Source organism: Moschus berezovskii, chromosome 17 (assembly GCF_049115385.1).
Source record: "Moschus berezovskii isolate FMDL1 chromosome 17, NW_MosBer_1.0, whole genome shotgun sequence".
NCBI lineage: Eukaryota > Metazoa > Chordata > Mammalia > Artiodactyla > Moschidae > Moschus > Moschus berezovskii.
In genome coordinates this window covers 42,149,633-42,169,779 of record NC_142476.1, presented here as the reverse complement: position 1 = coordinate 42,169,779, position 20,147 = coordinate 42,149,633, and the positions used below count along the sequence as shown (strand labels likewise).

The following is a 20,147-nucleotide window of genomic DNA, read 5'->3' as shown; positions in this document are numbered from 1 at the left end:
TTTCCCAGAGGGAGAGGACGAGGATGCCATGCCCTGGGGTCCCTGAAGGTACCATTGGCACCAGTCTGGTTCCATTGCCTTCCGGACCCCCGGGCTGTAACTTGGGGGCGCTTTTACTTCACCTGCCTGGTTAGACTGTGAGCTCCTGGACACCCAGGAGAGAATGCCCTAGATATCTGGAGAAGCAGGGCGCCCAGTCACCAGCACTGAGGAAATGAGTGGGTGGACGGGGGATGAGTGGAGGGACTTTGAGCCCCGATCACGGTCACTCTGATGCTCTCCAGGTGACCAGCTGTGCAGGAGAGCCGACACTTGCTGTTCCTAACTACAGTAAATCAGAAGAAACGCTCACAGGGAGCAGACTGAGGCCTCAGGGTGAATCTCGGGCCTAGGCTGGGCCCGGAGAAGATGTGGTAAAATGGGAATTTGCCGAAATGCACAGGACAAGAGCATCTGGCCCGCACTTGGTGAGTGCTTCTGCTTCGAGGAGGAAACTGTTGTGTCAAAGGACCGATTGACCAGCATGCACTTTATGTCTTGAGGACGTTTCATTTCTCCTGGACAGAACACGGGCATTTGCTGTGCCCTGAGGGCTTCGCTAAGAGTCGGACATGACTGAGCGACTGAACTGAACTGAGGGCTCCCGCTACCTCCTACCCTATCGGTGATACTGGCAGACTGCCTCCAGCATCAGGTGGACAGGCTCCTCTCCAGCTCACCCTGTGAGGATGCAGGCCCAGGCAGAGGTGGCTTAGGTGCACAGGGACCCAGGGCTGGATGGGGAAGGCCCTGGGACCACACCTTTCAGGGAGCCAGGCTTGGCTGGGCTCTCAGCTGGCTGCCACAGTGCAGGCAGCAGGGATACACAAAGGGGCAGCACCTCTGCCATCCGTGGCAGGTCCTGTGGAATTCCATCAGACCACAGCACACACACACACACACACACACACTCAGCCAGGGGAGAATGAGTAGGGTGACAAAAGCTGGCCAAGTGCCTCTCCCAGGCACATAGGCAGAGAAGGTCCCCTAATCCTTCTAGAGCAGGACTGGGGTTCTGAACTAGAAAATCCATCTCACAGCATCTGGAAAAGGCAGGGGATGCCCAGGGGCGCCCTCGTGTGAGTGGGAAGCACAGAAAGCTACCCAGGACGTGGGAGCTGGTGTTCGGTCACCACTGGTCTCGGCCTCATTTCTTTCCAGAAAATCTCCCCTGTCCATTCTCACCCAGAGGAGTGGGGCTGGGAGAGGGTGGGCGTGGGGAGCAGTGATGGGGGAGGGCCTTCCACAAATGCTTTTCAAGCCTCCCACTCCCACCTCCTCCAAGGAGCAGCTGTAAGTTTACTCAAACGCCCGAGAACCCACGGGGGAGTCCGGCGAGGGTGGGGGCTTGCCATTAGCTTCTGGATCACCCTCAGTGACTCAGGCCCCAGCTTCTGATTTAATGCCACAGACGCTCCGAGAGGGGGTTTCTCAGCCGGACAGAACCCGCGTGCACACACTGCGCGGAGAGCAGGGGCCGAGGTCGCGGCTGCAGCGGCCGAGAACATATAAAATAGACGTCCTGTTAGAAGCTTCGAGCTCATAAATCCCCGCTGTGCGGCCGGCTGGCTTCAGAAGGTGAGAGAAACAACATTAGAAAGCGAGATGAGGGGAGAGGAGGAATGTAGCATGAAGGCCAGAGAGCAGGGAAGTCGCGGGGGACCGAGGAAACACAGCGCGCTGGGAAATTCAGGCTAATCTTTGCTCGACCGCAAGCAAGAGGCCGGACCCCAGTGCCAGCGACAGAAACGCGCCTCCCTCCCTGGAAAATTGATTTGTCAACAGCCAGCAACTCGTCCAAAGGCATCTCAAGGTTGTTTTTACAAAAAAAAAAAAGTAACGACGAAAACCATAGGCAATAGCATACATGACCAAGACATGTGTTTTTTTTTTTTTAAAAAAGGCATTCTGACAATGGTGAGGTTCCAGACCTAGGGAGGGTCTGGAAAGGTGGGGTTTGTACCATCCGAGGGAATAGGGAATCTGTGGCTAAGAATTTGTTTGAAAAAATAAAATAGCCAAGTTGGTTTAAATCTCCTCTTGTGATCTAAAAACTCCCTCCCACAAACCCGAGAAATGTGAATTTCCTCATTTGGGGTTGAGTCGCCTGCCAAGTGCAAGGAAGGAGCCTTGACCTGACCCTGATGTGGACGACTTCTCCGTTGGGACCCCCCCCAACCCCAGTCCATGTGAGTGGCACACTGACCCAGACGGTGGAGCCCAGCCGGTATTCCCAGCACCGTGGCTTTGAGGGTCCTGCCATAGGGTCTCTTTCTGCTGCAGACTGGCTGCACAGGCAGAAAGACCCCTCCCCACCCAGCTTCTGTCATGGGAAGACACCTGCCCTCCAGCCCACCACTCCCATTGGTGGGTTGGCCAACGCCCTTTAGGAGGCAAACCTCACCTTACCCTTCACCTGCTAAGGAGCAGGCACATCCAAGGAGGGACTGGGCAGTGTGTGGGACTCCCCACTCGCACAGGCCAGGGTTCAGTCCCAGTTGCACACATGTGTTGCTGGGCTGCGAGCTGCCATTGCTCGGACCTCAGCTTCCTCTTTCCTTCACCCCCTCCCCACTTTTGTTAGAGGAGAATGATATCGTGTTTAGATTGCGGAATTCCATCCCCTAATTGCTTCACTACTGGAAATTTCAGGAGGGTTCTCGTTTTTCGCAGAAATCTCCAGGCGCGAGCACATTTCTGCAGATCTTTCGCCTAATTAACAGCATACTTCATAGAAATAAATAAATAAGGCAAGTACTGACAGATCACACCAAGAATCCTTCATTAGTTCCACAAGGACGCCTCAATGGTGGGAGAACTCAGGCAAACCTCCACCTGAAAGGTTGTGGGGTGAGGACAGCGGCAGCTCGCCTCAGGTCAGCCTGGAGGATAGGGTCCACTCTGCCAGGTTCCGTGGCCCAGCACTCAGGGGGTCCCACCCACGGCTCAGCTGGATCGGTCCCCTGGCCTCTCTCAGGCCTCCTGCTTCCAAACAGACCAGTGTATCCACAGGAAAATGTAGCCTGGGGAGAGGTCGGCTGCAGGCCAGCAGGTGGGAGCCAGGCCAGAGATCTGGGCTCGAGGTGCCTCTGTTCTGAGGGTGTGCAGGCAGTGGGGAGATGTCTCATGGGAAGGCTTGGACTTTGGGGAGCCTTTCTGACTTGGAGAGGCAGACCCCACAGCACCACACCAGGAGCTCAAAGGAAATTTATCTGCAGCATCCACTCCATGCTGAAGGGACACTGAGCTTGGGGGACAGAAGCAGCGACCCCAGAGTCCATCTGGCTGTCCTGGCAGTGAGACCTCGCAGGGCAAGCACTCTACAGTATTTCTAAAGACTCCCGTGTTCCTGTGTGTTCCAAGTGCACCTCGGTTTCCCCAACCTTCCTGCTCCCTAAGAAAAAGGGATCTGGGGTTCGTGAACCACACAGGGCCAGAGGGGTGGACGGCTGCCCAGCCACCCCCCGCCACCAGGACTTTCAGCAGCACCTGTGGCCACTTCTGAGGCCCTCCTGACTCAGGCTAAAGGAAAGTGCCGGCACTGTGCCCAGACCAGCGGGTTTGTGGTCAGGTGCGGAAAGCCTCAGAGCTCCAGAGACGCGACAGCTCAACACCAGTCAGCCCATGTATCTGCAGCATCAGATCTGAGGCCTGTGCCCACCTGGAGTCCTGCAGGCCTGGGGAGTCTTGCCTAAGGCCTCCCACAGGCACCCAGGGAAGACCTGCCACGGTGCCCACTGTGGTCCCTGCCGGGGTTCCAGGAGGTGAATGTGCCCAGGGGAGGATCCTGGTTTCCAGGAGGGACAGGCAATGGGCTTTTCACTCAATCTCACCCCTAGAAGTTATGAGTCACTGGTTTCCCAGACCCTCCCTAGGCTCAGAGAGGGTCTCAGCTCATGGGAGGTGGGTACAGGATTTGGAGAGGTCTCTGTGAGCCCCACCTGGATGGAGACTCAGAAAGAAGCCATCCAGCTCCTGCGTGGGTCCATCCCTCTTCCCTGACCTCCTCAGAGCCACATTCAGCAAATTGAACCTGACACATCACTGATCCTCCCAGGCCCTACCTTGTAGAACACGTTCGTCCTTGGGCTGAGTGATGAATCCACCTGGGAGGCAGAGACCCCCCCCTTGCTTGGCTTCAGAACCCACTCAGGTCCTGAACACAGCATCTGGCTGAGACACCCCTGGGTCTCCAAGGCTGTGGTGCCACCTGCACAGGTGTGGTTGCTCCCAGGTCCACGTGGACTTGCGTTCTAGAGTCAGGAGTGAGTCCCGGGCACCAGCCTGGAGCAGCTGGATGTGCAGGATTGATTTGGGAAGAGATGAGCTAGGAAAGGGGGCCTGGAGGATTGATGGAGACAGACACTAAGCATCTGAAAGCCCCTCCATCCTGGCAGCAGGAGGAGTGTGGGTCCACCTGGCGCCTCCACCCAGGATCCCACAGGCTTCCAGACCGCAGCTCATAACAGGCACCCAAGAGTTCCCGGCCCCCTGCCCTCCCCACAACAGCTGCATCCACCGGGCCCACACTGTGGGTCCCCAGGGAGGCCCGCGACCAGCCCTGTCTGGAAAGTAAGATCTGTTCCGTCTCTCCAGACTGTGTTTTGCAGTGAGCCCCGGGTACTGGCCCCGGCAGACGCGGTCTGGACTCAAATTCTCCAGAGCCAGGACAGAGCGGACAGAGCCTCCCTGGCTCATATGTCCTAGGCCAGCGGCCTCCACTCTGGGGCCGCACCTCAAATTTCGGCGACAGAACAGCCGCGGAAAGCAGCCCGCTTTATCTGCGGCCCGCGCGAGCTCTATACAGCGTGGCCCCTCGCCCCCGGCATTCCACGCCTCCCAGGGGGGCAGATAATCCCACAAAGGGCCTCATGCCAGAGCCCGGCTTGCAAAGTGCTTTCTCCAGCCGCTGAGTGCTTTTGACTCCATCAGCGAGGGGTTCGCAGGAATCTCCTTACTGGGCCCCCAGGTTCAGATCGAATGTCCCTTTGAAAGGGCCAGAGGGGACCCTCTGCCCCTGCTCCTGTGTCTGTGTGACACCAGATCCAGCCTGTCCTGGCATTTGGAGACCACTGACTGTCCCACCCCAGAGGGAAGGGCCCCCGACACCCTGGGGCCTGGGGGAGGAAGGAAAGACTGGTCCCCCTGGCCTAGCAGATGCCAAGACTCCCTCTCCTGCAGGGAGCCCACAGCCAGCATTCAGATTCACTGCCCCAGTCTCCCTTTCCTCTTGCTCCGTCTACAGGCCTGTGGGCCCCAGTGACAGCGCCCTGAATGAAGCTCCCCTCCACCTGCTCCTCTCTGCAATCCATGTCTCAGCCTCCTGAATCACCCAAGGCTGACAGCAGAGTCTGGTTCATGCAGCCAAGTCTGTGTGCTCGGGCACTCTGTATGAGCATGGATCTGTGTACATGCATCCACGTGTTGCACACATACACTGCATTGTGCGACTTGCGCAAGTACATGCATGTGTGTGTCAGCTGCATGTACTGTGTGCATGTGTACATACGTGTGCACATGTGTGTATACTATGCGCACACACAGAGCACGTGCGTGCCTACACACGCGTGCCTCTGCAGGTGTGCACATGTTGCCTGCACACGCATGCGCAACACTTGCACAGACTGATGACAGCAAAGCCCCAGTACCCCGTGGTTACCTGAACGAATCCTCGGGGTGTCCCCATGGGCCACATCAGGGGGGTGTCAGGGGTCAGAGTGTCAGCCCAGGGAGGAGACACTGCTCGCTTTCAGCTTTGGGACCTGCCACTCAGCACCCCAACTGCCCTGGAACTAAAGCAAACAAGAGACCCTAAAAGGCAAGGTTGGCTCAGAACTCCAGTGCCCAGAGGGTGCTTGCCCCCTGCCCAGGGCTGATGCTGGAGGGAGGCCCTAGGCAGGAGGCTTGCCACCGCCCCAGCTCCCCTCCTCCCAGAAACTAGGTGGTGGAGCCCCCAAACCCAACACAGACATCACCCCTGGGTCCCACAGAGAGCACACCAGCCTGAGCCACCCCAGACACCCCTCCAGACCTCCTCGTGAAGGTGGCCGAACGCCTCCTCTAAGGGCCGGGTGACCTGCCCAGGCATCTCACATTCACCAGCCCTCCACTTATCACAACAGGGTTTGAATGAGATTTTTAATCACTAGTCACATCCGGAGGCCCCTGGGGGAGACTGTTCAATCCCGCATGGGTGTGCGTATGTGCTTGGTCCTTCAGTCGTGTCCAACTCACCTACTCACACACAAATCTGCCTCTGCCAAGTGCAAGAAAATGCCAGAAGCCCAAAGTAGCCACTGACTAAGACAGCCTGGATCCTGCAGAGAAAACAAGAATAATACTGTATCCAAGTGTCTACAGGCGTTCTCCCAGTCTTTACATCCCCCTCCAGCAGGTGGGGGTCTGGTTGCCCCCAGACCCCCTGACATGGGCAATCCTCCTGTCCATCATTTCCGCCATGGCCAAGGGTGTCTCTAGGTGAGGATGGGCCACTGTCCCCATGACACGGGTCCAGCTGGCTTAGAGGGGCTCCTGGAGACCACAGGGCGCCACACGCTTTCATCACATTCCCAGACACCCCAACCCCCTTCCTTTTGCCTGGTAGCCAGGAGTCCCGAGGGCCAGCCTTCCACCCTGGGTACCGACACACAGCTCACAGTGGTCCCACTGGGTTCCTCTGGTTTGCTCCAAGGTCAGCTAAGTGATGGAGCAGTCACCCTGTTGGACTTAGGGAGTGAAACACCAAGAGACTGTCTGCAGGCCCAGTGCTGGCAGCAGGATAGATGGGCCCCTGGTGCCAATGTCTGCGGTGTTCCCCCATCCCTGCAGCAGCCTGGCCTCATGGCCCAGGTCTGACAGCTGGCCCAAGGCCCTGAGGCCTCTATCTCCAGGCAGACAGGGCACAGAGGGTTCAGCTTGTTTTGCTGTCGCAGATTCGGTCAGGGTCAGTTGGGGCTGCTTTAAGGAAGACAGTCATATGGCTCCAATACAGCAGTGCCCTTCCTGTGCCCCCTGTGGCCAAACTGCGCCCACTGCTGGTGACCACCACCCTGGGACAGGAGCCAGCATCATGGCCATGGTTTCCTGGGAGGCCCATGTCCTGCCTAGCCCACCACAGACTTCATTGAACCAAGGCTTCTCTACCCGCTCCCCGCAGCCAGTAGGCCATCCAGGTGAGGCCAAGCTTTCCACTCTGGCTGGTGGATAAAGAATCAGGAGCTCTTTGTCAGAAAACTCGAGGCAGCGTCCTCCTACGCCTGGCCCTCCCCTCACTCGGCCACGTGGAGTCTGTGGGTCGAAGGGGGGTCTCCCAGGGGAGCAGAAAGGCCCTGGGCTTTGGTAATGGGCTTCTCACCTCGCCATAGCCAAGGGCCCCTCCTCTTTGAACGAGGCTAGTCTATCAGGATCCAGAGGCAACCTAAAACCCCGGGTAAATGGAGACCTGGGTTCCCTAACCAGGCTGCCGGCCGCAGGGACCAGTGGCACGGCCGAGATGGGCCTGCCCCAAGAGATCTGATAACCAACAGCAGCCTCGGGTGGCTTTATCTAATCTTAGGAAGGTAAGATTAACACCTTCGATGCAGAGAAAGTTAAGACTGGGGGCCCCTTCGTTTTGCAAGTCTGACTCCCAGCCGTGAAACGAGAGCCCCCCATTGGGCCGGCAATCTGCCCAGGGATTTCTGAGCAATCTTATTTTCCACTGGTTTTTTTTAGCCCTTTTGTTCATAATGACACTCAGCCAAATGCACGGCCACCGAAACTACCCCCTCCCCCCCGGGGACACACTCCTGCACAAGCACGAGCTTGGTAAACACACATGGGAGCGCCAAGCATCAAGCATCGGGGCCCGGCCTCCCCATCTCACCCGGTTTATTTATTGTCAGAGTTGCTAGTCTCTGCAGACCCCGGGAAACCGTGGAAAACCTCCTATCGCCCCTAGGTTACTTGTTGCTGCTCTCATTACATTCACCTGGAAGAAGCCCGGGACCCCGGTTCTTTGGACAGAAACCTATGAGAAGCTCCTGGTCGAAAAGTGTGCTGGGCTGGCTCCAGGCTGCACAGGTTCAGCTGGAGGAGCGGCCGATGGATGCTTTACCAACCAACATCAGCAGAGTGGATGATGTGGACTTTGAGAGGCTGAAGGACAGCACCAAGCAGCCCATCGTGGGGCTTATTTTTAAAGTCACTTCAAATCACTTCCAGTGAAAAATTGATCTGTCTGTGATAGCTTTTCCTCCTGCTAATGTGATAAATAAATAATTAGCCACATCGTCAGGCTGTTTCGTTAAAGGAAAGGATGCTGGATGGGCCAAGATAGAGAAGCCGATCAGAAAGACGAAGCCCGGCTGTAAACCCCCCAATGTTTTATGACACCATTTGTATTCTGTCAGTCACAAGCTTTATGTTCAGCCCAAGCTGGGAACTGAATACCCTATTCAGAGAGGTACTCACGGGCGTGTTATTGCAATTTAATATTTTCGCACACAGACACATCATTATCTCGGAACCTGACACTGGCAGCATAATTCTGTAATTTTTCAAGAGGGCCTAATTTTTCTAAATGTGAGCGCAAGGGCTCGGGATTATCTAAACAGCCTTCGCTCCTCTTTGTTTCTTGTGGGGGTTATAAACTGCAGCAAAGTGCTCGCACATCGCCCCTTCGCACATTTGAACTTCTCCCGTCTCCGCTCACACAACAAACAGCTGCGAACGGCTCTGGGCCAGGAGGCCCGGTGGCCACAACCACCATTTCAGAGGCCTTGGGGAGCTCAGCGGCATCAGGGGACAGAGAAAGTGCAGAGGGTCTTTGCAAAGTACGAGCGGGCAGGAGGTGCCATGCTGCTGATGAGAAAGAATAGCCTGAAGGTGCATCTCATTGGGATGGCAGATCCAGGCTCACCCAGAGGTGCCCACATCTGTGTGCACATGCAGCACACACATGGCTGGGTCCGCACGCTCCCCAGAGACCTCTCAGCTCACTGCCCAGAGGAAGGGTGCAGGTCAGGGGCCCTGTCTCCTTCAAGTTGCATCGGCTCTGGCCAGCAAAATGCTCCCCGGCTTTCAGGAAGTTCAAGAATGCACTGACTTTTCCAGGAATAAGCTGAGGGTGATTTGCAAAGAAGACTGGTCTTCCCAGGGATGTATCGCAGGGCGAGCAAGTGGCAGCGAGCTGGAAAGTGGCACAGCCTGTGCCCCAAGGTGGTCGCTGCAGCCCCGAGCGACTCGATGTTCACGAGTGACCCATGTTCTCTGCATCACAAGCTCCTTCCATGAGGGCCCCCAGGAAGCCTGGCCTTCCCCTCCTCACGAACACCCCAGAAATAGCGCCAGGACCCCTTGATCCAACTCTGATGATAGCGGACATCACAGGGGGAAAGGCAGCCACGTCTGAATTTGGGTGCTGGGAATGGCTGTCAGGTCGGCACAGGTCCAAGACACTGATTCCACCACAGTCAGGACCTGAAGCACCCAGCAAGAGGAAAATATGAATTCTGGGGACGTGGCCTCACTCTGAACTTTCCAGAGGAAGTGTCATCTGAGGGCAAAATGGTGCCAGCGAGTGACAAGGGCCCCCCTGCTCAGCAGCACCCAGGAGGCAAGACGGACCCCAGGGCTGCCTCACGGTCAGCACACGGGATCCCGGTGAGCCTGATTCTCGTTCTTTGTTTCAACGTTTTAAGACCGATGTGACCAGGCATCTCTGCAAAAGCCGTTATAGCCCACCAAGCAGACACCAATGTCTAAGCATTTTTAAATGCCTGCTCCTTCCCCTCGGAGACACAGCGAGAAAGAGCAACTTAGATGGGAACCTGTTATGTGAATCCATATCTGGGTATAGTATCGACCTGCAGCACCTGAACACAGACACGGGATTAAACAGTGTCCCAGGAAATTATTGCTGCTCAGCTCCCATCATCCCTGGCTGAGCCGGGCACTTCCCACTTGCACTCAAACACCAGAGGTGCCCTGCCTGCCATCGGTACAGAGAAACGCTGCACAAATCTCAGCTGAGTCATTGGATTTGGAGCTGGGGCGGGGGAGGCTCTCAGGGAAGCAATGACAGAAATGGAATTGTCCTCTCCGCACCCCTCCGTCCCTTTCTCTCCCTCTCCCTTCTGGCCTTTACAACTTGAAACAGAGTAGTTGGTTGGGGGTCCAGCTACCCTCCATAAGCACAGACCCAAGGCCCTGGAGACCCCAGAGCTGGGTGTCTCCCAATGTGCTGAGGTGGGGGCGGCCTGCGGGCTCACTTCTCATCCAAATAGTTTAGACACAGAGGCCTGGCGACCAGGGCAAAGACCTGCTGGGGCCAATGAGGACCAAGAGTCTGGTGGGTATCTGTGGCCCGTCCCCCCCAGCCTCGCCACACTGCCCAGAGCATGGTGATGTCACCACATTTTCCTCTGGGGCAGGGGGGTCCACCCTGGGCAAGCATCCTGCAGCTGCCCAGGGCTCTTGGGCATGTCTCAGCATCCAGCACACAGGAAGCCCACAGATAGCAGGCAGAGATGAACCAACGGATGGAGAGGTGACATCAAAACAGACAGGAGACCTGACCCTGCAGGACATGGGAGGCCTCTGATGAGAAGAGAGCTAGCAGATGCCCCCAGCTGTTGAAGCCTCAAAGGCAGAAGTGAGGATGGAAAAGGTTTGGCCTGGCTAAGGGGCTGGGTGGAGCTGGAGGGAGGGGCCCAGCTGGACATCAGGGGCCAAAACAGACCCCAGCACCTGGGCTACTCAGCTTGAAAATAAAATCGTGAACTAAGGACCATGTGGGCTTTATTTTCTGACTGAGCTGGATGGCCAGAACCAAAGCACCGACATGGATGGTTTGTCATGGCCCCAAACAGCCCCCACGGAGGAGGGAGGCAGAAGACCGACAAAATATCACTCCAAGCAGGCCCAGGAGGTAAAACTGACACTCGGTTCTGTCTACCTGGAGGAGGACATCTGGACTTAGCACCACCAGCCCCCCTGAAGCTCATCTCCCCAAACACCATGCTCCATTCCAGAACCTTCTGTGCCGTCCTCTTCATAGGCAACCAGGGAGGAGGCAAATACCCACATGTCCACACCCCGCAGTCCCTCCACTGAGTCACAATTCACTTTCAGTTTCCCAGATGGTTTACCTTTCCTGGCTTCAAAGGTGGGGGTCTGGTAGCCCTAAACTGCAGCAGGCACGGGGGTCAGGAGGGAGACACAGCCAGCCCAGAGTCAGTGTGGACGGAGTGCAGATTCTGGGGCCTGAGAACCATGTGCCACCAAGTCTGTCCAAGGGCTGACTCTGGGTTGAGGCCCCCATGTGACCTCAGGAGCAGCGTCCGGCAGCCCCTAAGGCACAGCCTCGCTATTTGCACCAAGGATGCAGCTCTGCTATTCTTCTTAAAGTCAGAAAGTGGACAAAGACACTCATTTCTCAACAAACACAGCAGAACCTGAAAAGAGAGCAGACCTCACGCCTGACGACCACCCTGGGCTCATACAGTCACGGTGACACGGCCTGGTCCCCAGAGCCAGGGGTCTCAGAAGACCCGGCCTGGGTCCTCCTGGCCCACCCTCTCCAGGCACCTCCTTGAGAAACAGGAGGGGACTTCAGACCCAGAGAGAAGGTGCTAGGTCCCCCTACACCTCAAAATTCATTATGGAATATAAAGGTTATATCAAAAAACAAATCTACCTGAATCTATCCAGGGGAGTAAAGAGGCAAAAGCACAGGGAAACAGTTCTTAGTGTGGCCAGAAGGGCCCGAGTATGTTTCTGGAACCTTCCTAGGAAACCCCTGCACCTTCCGGGAACCCCTCTCGTCCCACATCAGGACAGCAGCTCCGGTCTCAGAGCCTCCTGGGCTATTTTCTTCCTGTTAATGCCCTTGGCACTTCCTGGGACTGAGAGGGAGACACCACCCCCCCAGGGGAGGCCCATGGTCCAGCCGGTAGACGATGACAGGAGCACGGAGGTTGACCCTCTGTATCCTGCCCCTCCCCATCCCCACGCTGGGGAACCAGGGGCTTCGGGCCAGACTCAAGTCTCCTAAAAGCATCTCAGAATCAGGAGGCAGCAGGTGAGACGGGCCCTGCACTTTGCCCACATCCCTCCCACAGATGCCTCTGAGCATCTCCAGACTTACGCCTGTGGGAGCGAGGAGCAAGCCTGCTCTGTCACATGTCCCAGAGCCACAGAGCAGCTCAGGCTGGGCCAGGACTACCGAGGGCAACATGGATCCCAACACGCACACACACACACATACACATACATGCACACATGCACGCGTGCTCTGGGGCTCACCCCCTTACGTGCCCCGTGCTGGACAGGATGCACACGCCATCCTGGAATTGTATGACCCACTGAGAAGCAGCACAAATCTGGTGAATTTCCTGACCAAGTTCATTTTGCAGAAGCAGAAAGTGGGTGCTCGGGGAGACTGGTTCTCTTTTCAGAGATGAGCACGGCAAGGGCTGCCCTCACTTCTCCAGGTTGGAGCTCAGGAATCCCAGGCACAGGATGGGGGGGCCTTGTTTCCACGCTTGTAAAGCCTGTTTGTGGGCCCCCTCCTCCCACCTGCGGGGCCTGGAGGGGAAGGCTGGGTATGCTAAGGGCTCTGCAGCATCTTGGGATGCCCTCTGCCCCGAGACAAATTTCAGATGAGTCTGTGTCAACCATTCCACCTCAAGGGCAGGGTCAGGCTAGAATGAAAAAGGGAGCTGGTACTCATCAGGTTTGTTTAAATACAGCCTCCGCTGTCTCCACCCTGAAAGATGTGTGTTCGGGGTTGGGAATGGCACACTCGTCAGACAGAGAACGTGCACGGGGTAACGCGGAGCCTTATTTGGAGGAGATAAAATATTCACCAGGACCTAGCTATGTTTTAAAATGATTATAAATTATTTTAACAGTGCATTTGCAAAGGGTTATAAAAACAGCCATAATATATTTTTTTCCTTAGATTCTAGAATTACCAGTGTGACAGCTAATGCAATAATGATTTGTTTCAAATGCCAGTGTTTAAGCTGTATAAAGCTGATTTTATACATTTTTCCAGTAGGCCGCATTGTAGTTAATGAAATTAAACACACCAATCGCATTTGTCCCCAGGGGACGAGGAACTGAACACACCACTGGTTTATTTTTTTATTAAAATAAATTGCAGCCGGCAAGATGGACTAATTGCATACAGAATTGAAAAAGAAACATTCCATTGATATAATTAAGCCAATTTTCATGGACAGAAATAGTTATAGTGGATATAAAATAAGCAAAGCCTTCACCAGAATCTGACTTTCTTCCCTTTTTTTTTTCACAGAATGTTAACTATTAAACAAATATGTATCTCAGGCCGGCGCACTCCTATCGGCAGCCCCAGGGCATTGTTCCTCGGAGTCCAGAGAGAGGCCGCAGCCTGGCCAGAGTACCTCCAGACCGAGGAGGACTGGCTGGTGAAACCCAGAGACAGGAGAATGGTCAGAGCCGAAGAGGCCACCCAGGAATGCCCTGGGAGCTCCAAGAGCTCAGGAGCACTGGCCAACCCAGAACGGCCACTGTGGCCCTGGCTGGAGCCTGTGAAGTGCCCAGACTTGAGGAACAGCGGCTGATTCCAGGCTGGACCTGCAACTGCAGCCGTCAGCCCTGTGGGTCAGTCAGGTCCACGGTCACAACTCCTCCTCTTCCCGATTGCCTGGGGGAGGGGCAGGATTACATGCCTCCAGATTTGAGGTAGGGCTGGGGGTAGGAAGGTGAGCCAGCAAGTCCAACACCCCCTGCGTGGCTCAGGCAAAAGGCAATAACTGGGGTGCAGACAAGACCAAGGCCTGGTTAATGTTCCAGCTTTCCTGCACCTGTCCTGGGGAGAGGATTCCCAGAGCCAAGGGCTAGAGACATCCAGACAAGGCCTCTGCCCAGTCTGAGTAGGGAGAGCAAAGTGGAAGAGTCCAGTCCTGGGTAGGGAAAGAATCCAGTCTGAAGGAGGCTGACGGTAGCCCGTTGCATTCACAAGCTGTATGCACATGGATGTCTTCTCTGCTTTTTACAAATAGACCTGTTACAAGCTGACCACTGGCCCTGGGAAAATTCTTAAAACCTGATACATTTTTTAAAAAAATCCTTGGAATTAACTGCAGCCGGCAGTGCCCTGGTGGGGGGCAGGGTACTAAACAGAAAACCCTGAAGTGACATTCAGTTTCACCATTAACTTGCTGTGTGACCTTGTCAGGTTATTTGACCTCTCTGTGCCCTGGGTTTCTTACCCAGAAAAGTGGTGCCAGCTCACCACACTTTAATCCTTCTCAGGGTCAGTGAAAGCGGGTGAGTGAAGTCTCCAAGTGGACCATGAGCACCTCTACAGGCCCGTCTCCCCGAGGCTGCGGCGGTGACAGAAATCTGAGCAGCGGCTCAGGCTGCAGCCTGCTCTGCTCGGGGGTCTCCCTGCAGGTGCGCGCGGGAGCGCATGGCCCCAGCGCCAAGTTTGGCGGAAAGCAGAGATCGCTCCTGGAAAGCGGAACCTCCACCCTCACCTCGGTTTTCCCGCACCCGCCCAACTGAGACCTAGTCTTCCCGGCGCGCTCCCACATATCTCGGGTCCCAGATCCGCGAAGCGACTTGGAACCGCACACGGTCTGCAGCCCGCGGAGTCTGGGCGAGGGTCAGCAGTCGGGGCAGGGGGACGGGGGTTGCGGAGGCAGCCCTTCTCTGTCCAGGAAATAGAGGGAGGCGGAGAGCCCTGAGGCCGGACTGCGACCGCGGAAGAGGAGGGCTGGGCTGAGACCAGGGGCGCTCGGGCTGACGGAGCCACCGCCACCGACCTCGGGCGCGTGTAGACGCGGGCCCCCGCAACGACAGCCGTAGTTGCAGCCACTTTGTGCGCAGAGAACCCCAAGCCGCGGTGATTATCGTCGCAGCCCGGGGTCCTCAGGCCCCGCGCCCCGGCCCGCGCCGTCTGGAGCCCAGGACAGCGGGAGTCCGCGCCCGCGGCGAGGCCGGCCGGCTCCCTTGGCCTCCAGAAGTTTCTCTGCCGCGCGGGGACGGTGCCCCGGCTGTTCCTTGTCCTCCCGCACCGGCTACGTGAGCTGCAGCGTCCAAGACTTGTTACACGGGTTTGTTTCAAAACCTGATAAATTGTATTTAACGCTATTCGAAAATTTTTAACGAAATTATTCACAAGATTTTTAATCCTGGATAATTTTTGTTGAAACTCTAATTATATGGCACCTTAATTACTAGCCCAGCCCCCAAGGATCCCTAATTGCCTCCTAATTGAATAAAACAGGGGGCTAATCGCGCCCACGGAGGCCCAGCAAGCTGGCGCGCCTCCCCCAAGGGGATCCTTGATGGGACCCCCAGGCTGGCCCCACCACCCACACCAGGCCTCTCAACAGAATGGCTGGACTGGGTCCCCTGCCCCGCACTCTGCCCAGAGGGGAGCTGCCTGGTGAACTGGGGCCGTTGGAGGGTGGGGGAGGCTCAGCCCGCACCTGCTCCAGGCTAGTGGTGGAGAGAAGCCGGCAGCCCTGAGCAGCCTGAGGTGATGGGGCTCAGTGGCCCTGAGTAGCCCCTGGGCCCAGCAGCTCCCCTTCCCCCAGGTAGCCCCAGGGGGAGGTCACGCCTTGAACCCAAAATCTCCCTTCCCGCAGGCCTCGTTGCCCTGGCACATCCGAGGGACCCCTGGACAGCCAGAGCCTGAGGGCCATCCGCTCATTGCCGCGGGGCACCTGGCCTTGGCCGCCAGCCCTGCACCCCGCCCCTCCACCACGGCCTCCGCATTTTCGTCCGAAGCGGGGAGAGCCGCCAGACTCCCGCTGGACATTTCCTGGCGCTGCTGCCCTACCAGGAGTCCAGATGGGAGGCTGCTGTCCCGGCTTCTGGAAGAGGACTGATGGAAGGGGCAGGATTCCCCCAGAGTGGGAGAAAGGCTGGGCCCAGCAGGTCGGGGAGCCTGGTCTGTTCCTGCTGGGGAGAAGGAACCGGCTGGGAGCTCAGCCTGCAGCCAGTCTCCCCCACCCTGTCGCACAGACCACTTTCCAAGGAGGTAGCAGGAGTAGCAGCCCCCACCCTCCCACCCCCATCCCAGAGGCTAGGTGGTAGCTGGCAGCTGTGAAGGGTAACTTCCCAGGCCTGAAATACACCGTATCTAGGACCCTGGGGTCTGTTGCCTCCATGGGGATCAGGCCTCATGGGTGTTCCCATAGGGGCCCTGGCTGGACACAGTTTTGAGGGTACATCCTCCCTCACACAGGGTCCCCCAGCTGTGCTGTGAAGAGGTCAGGAGGGCACGATGGCTGTGCTGACCTGCCCACCTGGCTGCCAACAGCGCCAGAAACACAAAGCTTTTGTGTGCCATTTCATTTTTAAATGCAGGGCAGGGACGCCTGATTTCCCACTGGCCAGCCAAGCCCCACTGAGTGTGAGGGGACCCTGCCAGACCTGTCCTCACCCAGATCAGCCTTCCCAGGCAGCTTGAGACAGAGGGCTTCCAGCAGCTGATCCGTAGCCCCGGCCTGAGAACCCCAGTGGCCTCTGTCCCTGCAACTCAGCCCCCAATGCGGGCTCCAAAGGTGTTACAAGCTCACCCAACATGTAGACTCAGCAAGACAGAGCCCCTAGAGAGGGGTCCTGGGGACACACAAGCGAAGTTAGAGCCCCAGATACACCGTCTGGAGCAGTCCCCAGGCTCTCTGAATCAGGGGATCACAACATCCCACCACCACCACAACCTGGCTGTCCTTCCATGCCTGGCACATGACTGCAGGCACAGCCCAGTGCAGCACACTGGCCCTGTAACCATGACCTCTTTCCCCTCCCCCAGCCCCCTACCCTGGTGGGATGTAGCTTGGAGGTGGAGGTTCTGTTGGTGGCACTAGGACTGCCCCGCTGCTGTGGGGATTCAGGTAATGGAGTCAGGTCCCCAGGGATGTCCACATCTGGCAAAAATATCGTCCAAAGAAATGAAATTTCCCAGTGGACCCAGTGCTCTGTGTCCAGCAGGCAGTGAGGTCCCGCGCCTGCCTGAACCACCTTCTTGGGGAGGGCTTGGGGGCAGCTGTCCTAGCTGTGCAACCCAGGCAGGAGGAGTTGCCGGAGCCCGCTCCAGTGTGGCTCCATCTGGGTCTGGGCCTGACAGACCTGCTTGGCGCTGCGTTTTTCTCCATAAGGACTCCCAGGAAAAGGAACTCTGCTCTGCCCTCCCCTTGAGTCCAGTTCTCCCGCTGCTGAGCCAGGCTGCAGGTCGATGCCAGGCATCCATTCTAGGCCCCGAGCAGAGCCAGACCGGGAATCTCACCCACCTGTCTGGGGTGGAGCACACAGAGACTGTGGGCCAGACCGGCGGGTGGGGGACGCTAGGAACTTCCCGCGGCCGCGCCGAGCGCAGGGAGCCGGCCTCTCGCTTGCAGCGAAGGCCGGGCGAGAATTCGGCCGCCTTCCACTTTCTCACTCCACCTTCGGGCCCTTCCTCGGGGAGTCTGACCCGGGCGGCCTGCCGCCGGGAAGCCGAGTCACTGAGAAGATTCGCGGTGCACAAACAGACCCCGATATACACACGAACACGCACACTCCACGCGTCTGCCGGCGGGCAGGTAACACACACACAGTCCAGCCGCACCAGCCACTAAACACAGGGCCTCGTTCGCACCAAGAGGGGCCAGAGGTCACAGAAGGCCAGGGAGGCCGAGGCCAGGAGCACTGGGCACAGGAGACTGGAAACGGGCACTTCAGCGAGGGGCCCGAGCGGCCGCGGGCGGGTCCAGGGGCGTCCTGTGGAGGCTGGAAGTTGCTTTTCCCCCGCGGGCCCGACGCGCGGCCTACGACTGACTGGGCGTGGAGCGGGGGCTGTCGGGCCGAGCCGGCCGACCACCGAACCGAGAGGGTAGAACTTCTTCGGAAAACCGCCGTGAGTTTCGCGCCCCCTGGGCTCATGCTTGGGGGCTCGGCCCTGGGCGCTGTGAGGCCCGGCCGGGCAGGGTCTGGCCCAGGAGGAGCGGACTGATCGGCCTGGTGGTCCCGCAGGGATTCCCAAGAGAAGCGGGTCCCTCAGGGATTCCCAAGGGGGAACGAGTGGGCGGGCGGACGGGGAGGAGGGGGCGGCGAGAGCTGGAGGCGCCGAGAACGCTCCCGGCGACGCTCGTCGCTTCGCTGCAGCCGGGCCGCGGCCGGGCTTCGGGAGCCGCGCTCGCCGGGCCGCGGCGCCGCTGCCCCCACCTGCCTGCCTCTCGGGCCGCAGCCCCGGACCGGTGGGCCCGGCAGTGAATGGCGCCAGAGACCGGGGCGCGGAGGGTGCGCAGGCGGCCCCAGGCGCCTCGGCGGGCTGCGGGGCGGGCGGTGAGCGCTCCCGGCCGGCGGCGAGGACCGGGCCGGCGGCGGGCTGTGCGCGCGGAGCCCGGGGCTCGGCCCGAGACGGAGCGAAAGAGAAAGTAAGACCGGGGACCGGGCAGTCTCGCCGGGTGCAGCTCAGTCCCCGCCGGGCCTCGGGGCTGTGCCAGGCGAGCGGTAGCGGGAGGGTCCGAGCTGGGCCGAGGTCGGGTGGCGGCGGGGAGGAAGGCGGCCCGGTGGGGACCCTACTGCCGGGGGCACCGGCGCCGGGGCGGCCGCGCGGGCTGCCGGAGTCGCAGAGAAGCGCCCGCCGCCGCACGGGGCACCAGTTGGGAATAAACTTCACGACCACAGTTCCAAGCCCAGGGAAACATCTCCATTTTGCTCTCCCAGTGGCTGTGGCTATCTTGCCGACACCACCCCTGCCTTTGCGCCCGCGGAGCCGGGTGGGCGCCGGCCCGCGCCCCCTCCTCCGCCCCCTCCCCGGCTCGGGGTCTCCCTCCTCTGCGCCCGGCTGGCGGACGCCAAAGGCGGTGCTCTAGCGCCCACTATTTCAAAAGCCCGGAATATGATTTGACCAGGACTGAGAGCCACTCGGAGAGAGAGGGAGAGAGCGAGCGAGGAGGAAAAAGTTGCTCTCCCCTTTCGTCAACTTTTCACTAACTTTCGCTTTTCGCTCCCCTCCACCCCCAGCCCTCCCCCTCCGCCCCCCTCCCCGGCCCCCACCGCGCGCCTCGGGTTCCCGGGCCCGAGCGCCTGACACTGGGGGGGGGGGAGGGGGTTCGGCGAGGAGGGGGCCGGCGCCTTCGGGGAGCGCGCGGCCCGGGCGCCCCGAGCCTCCGCGCCGAGCCCGGCCGCCCTGGAGCGCGGGAGGCGGAGCAGCCCCCGGGCCGCGCGGCCGATCCGGGGGCCGAGAGCCTGAGGCGCGCCGGCCGCGCCCCGACGCGCACCCCTGGCCCGGACGCCCCGGCCCACGGCCCGGGCCCGGCGGCGCGGCGCGGCCGAGCGCGGGAGACTTACTTTTGGCTAGCTTCCTCGCCCTCGCCTTGGATCGCATGGTGTCGGCTCGCGGAACCTCTCTCCTCCTCCTTGAGTCCAGAAGCAGCTACACACTATCTTCATCTCCCCAGCATTGTCAGTTTGGACACCTTCGCACATGCGCACAGAGCACTCAATCTGACACCCCTCGCCGGGGCCAAAAAAACTTTGCAATGTATTCATCGTCTTCATCGTCGCGCCGCCGCCGCCGCCGCCGCCGCCTCGGCGCGGGATTGGGGGGCTCTCCTCGGCCTTCCCGGTCTTCACCTCACTTATCTCTCACCCCCCCGCCCCCTCCCTCCCTCCCCCCGCTTTTCCGCGCAGCTCGGAACTGGCCCTTTAAGAAAACATTCCGTGCTCTGCGCTCCCGCCCGGGGCCCGCACCCCGGACACTTTAAAAAGACCCAGGTGGCCCCGGAGGCGAGGTGACTCCCCCCCCATCCCCTGCGTCGCGTCGCGCGGCTGCTCCCGCCCCAGCTGGGCCGAAGATGGAGTGGCGGCGGCGTTTGTCCTCGAGACTTCCTTGGATCTGGGGGCAAACGCGCCGACAGTTCGGACGCGGGTCTGGCTGGTTTTGCTTCGTTTTATTGCATTTTATTACTAATTAAAAAGCTTCGCGTTCACCGTCGTCCCAGCCCGCTTTCCTCCTGGCTCTCCCCTCCGCCCCTGCCCCTGGCTCGCGATCTCCCGAACCCGGCTCCTCCGAAGCCCCTTTCTGGCCCCGCCGCCCCCCTCGGGCCTCCCCGGCCCCCGCCCCCTCCCCTTCGCCCCCA

The 20,147-nt window shown here is 58.9% G+C and overlaps 1 protein-coding gene across 5 annotated transcripts in view; it reads right to left on the bottom strand.

Moving 5' to 3' along the window:
- PRDM16 (PR/SET domain 16) overlaps positions 1 to 19,841 on the bottom strand; it is a 338,380-nt gene extending 318,539 nt beyond the window's left edge. For 2 of the 5 annotated variants that reach the window (XM_055419405.2, XM_055419412.2), the window contains exon 1: positions 19,357 to 19,840. In XM_055419405.2, the coding sequence (XP_055275380.2) occupies positions 19,357 to 19,393 (37 nt within the window). In that variant the 5' untranslated portion in view covers positions 19,394 to 19,840. Of the gene's footprint in view, positions 1 to 19,356 lie in introns of all 5 variants that reach the window. The other 3 variants (XM_055419408.2, XM_055419407.2, XM_055419409.2) reach the window with 3 other exon arrangements.
- Positions 19,842 to 20,147: the final 306 nt, after the last annotated feature.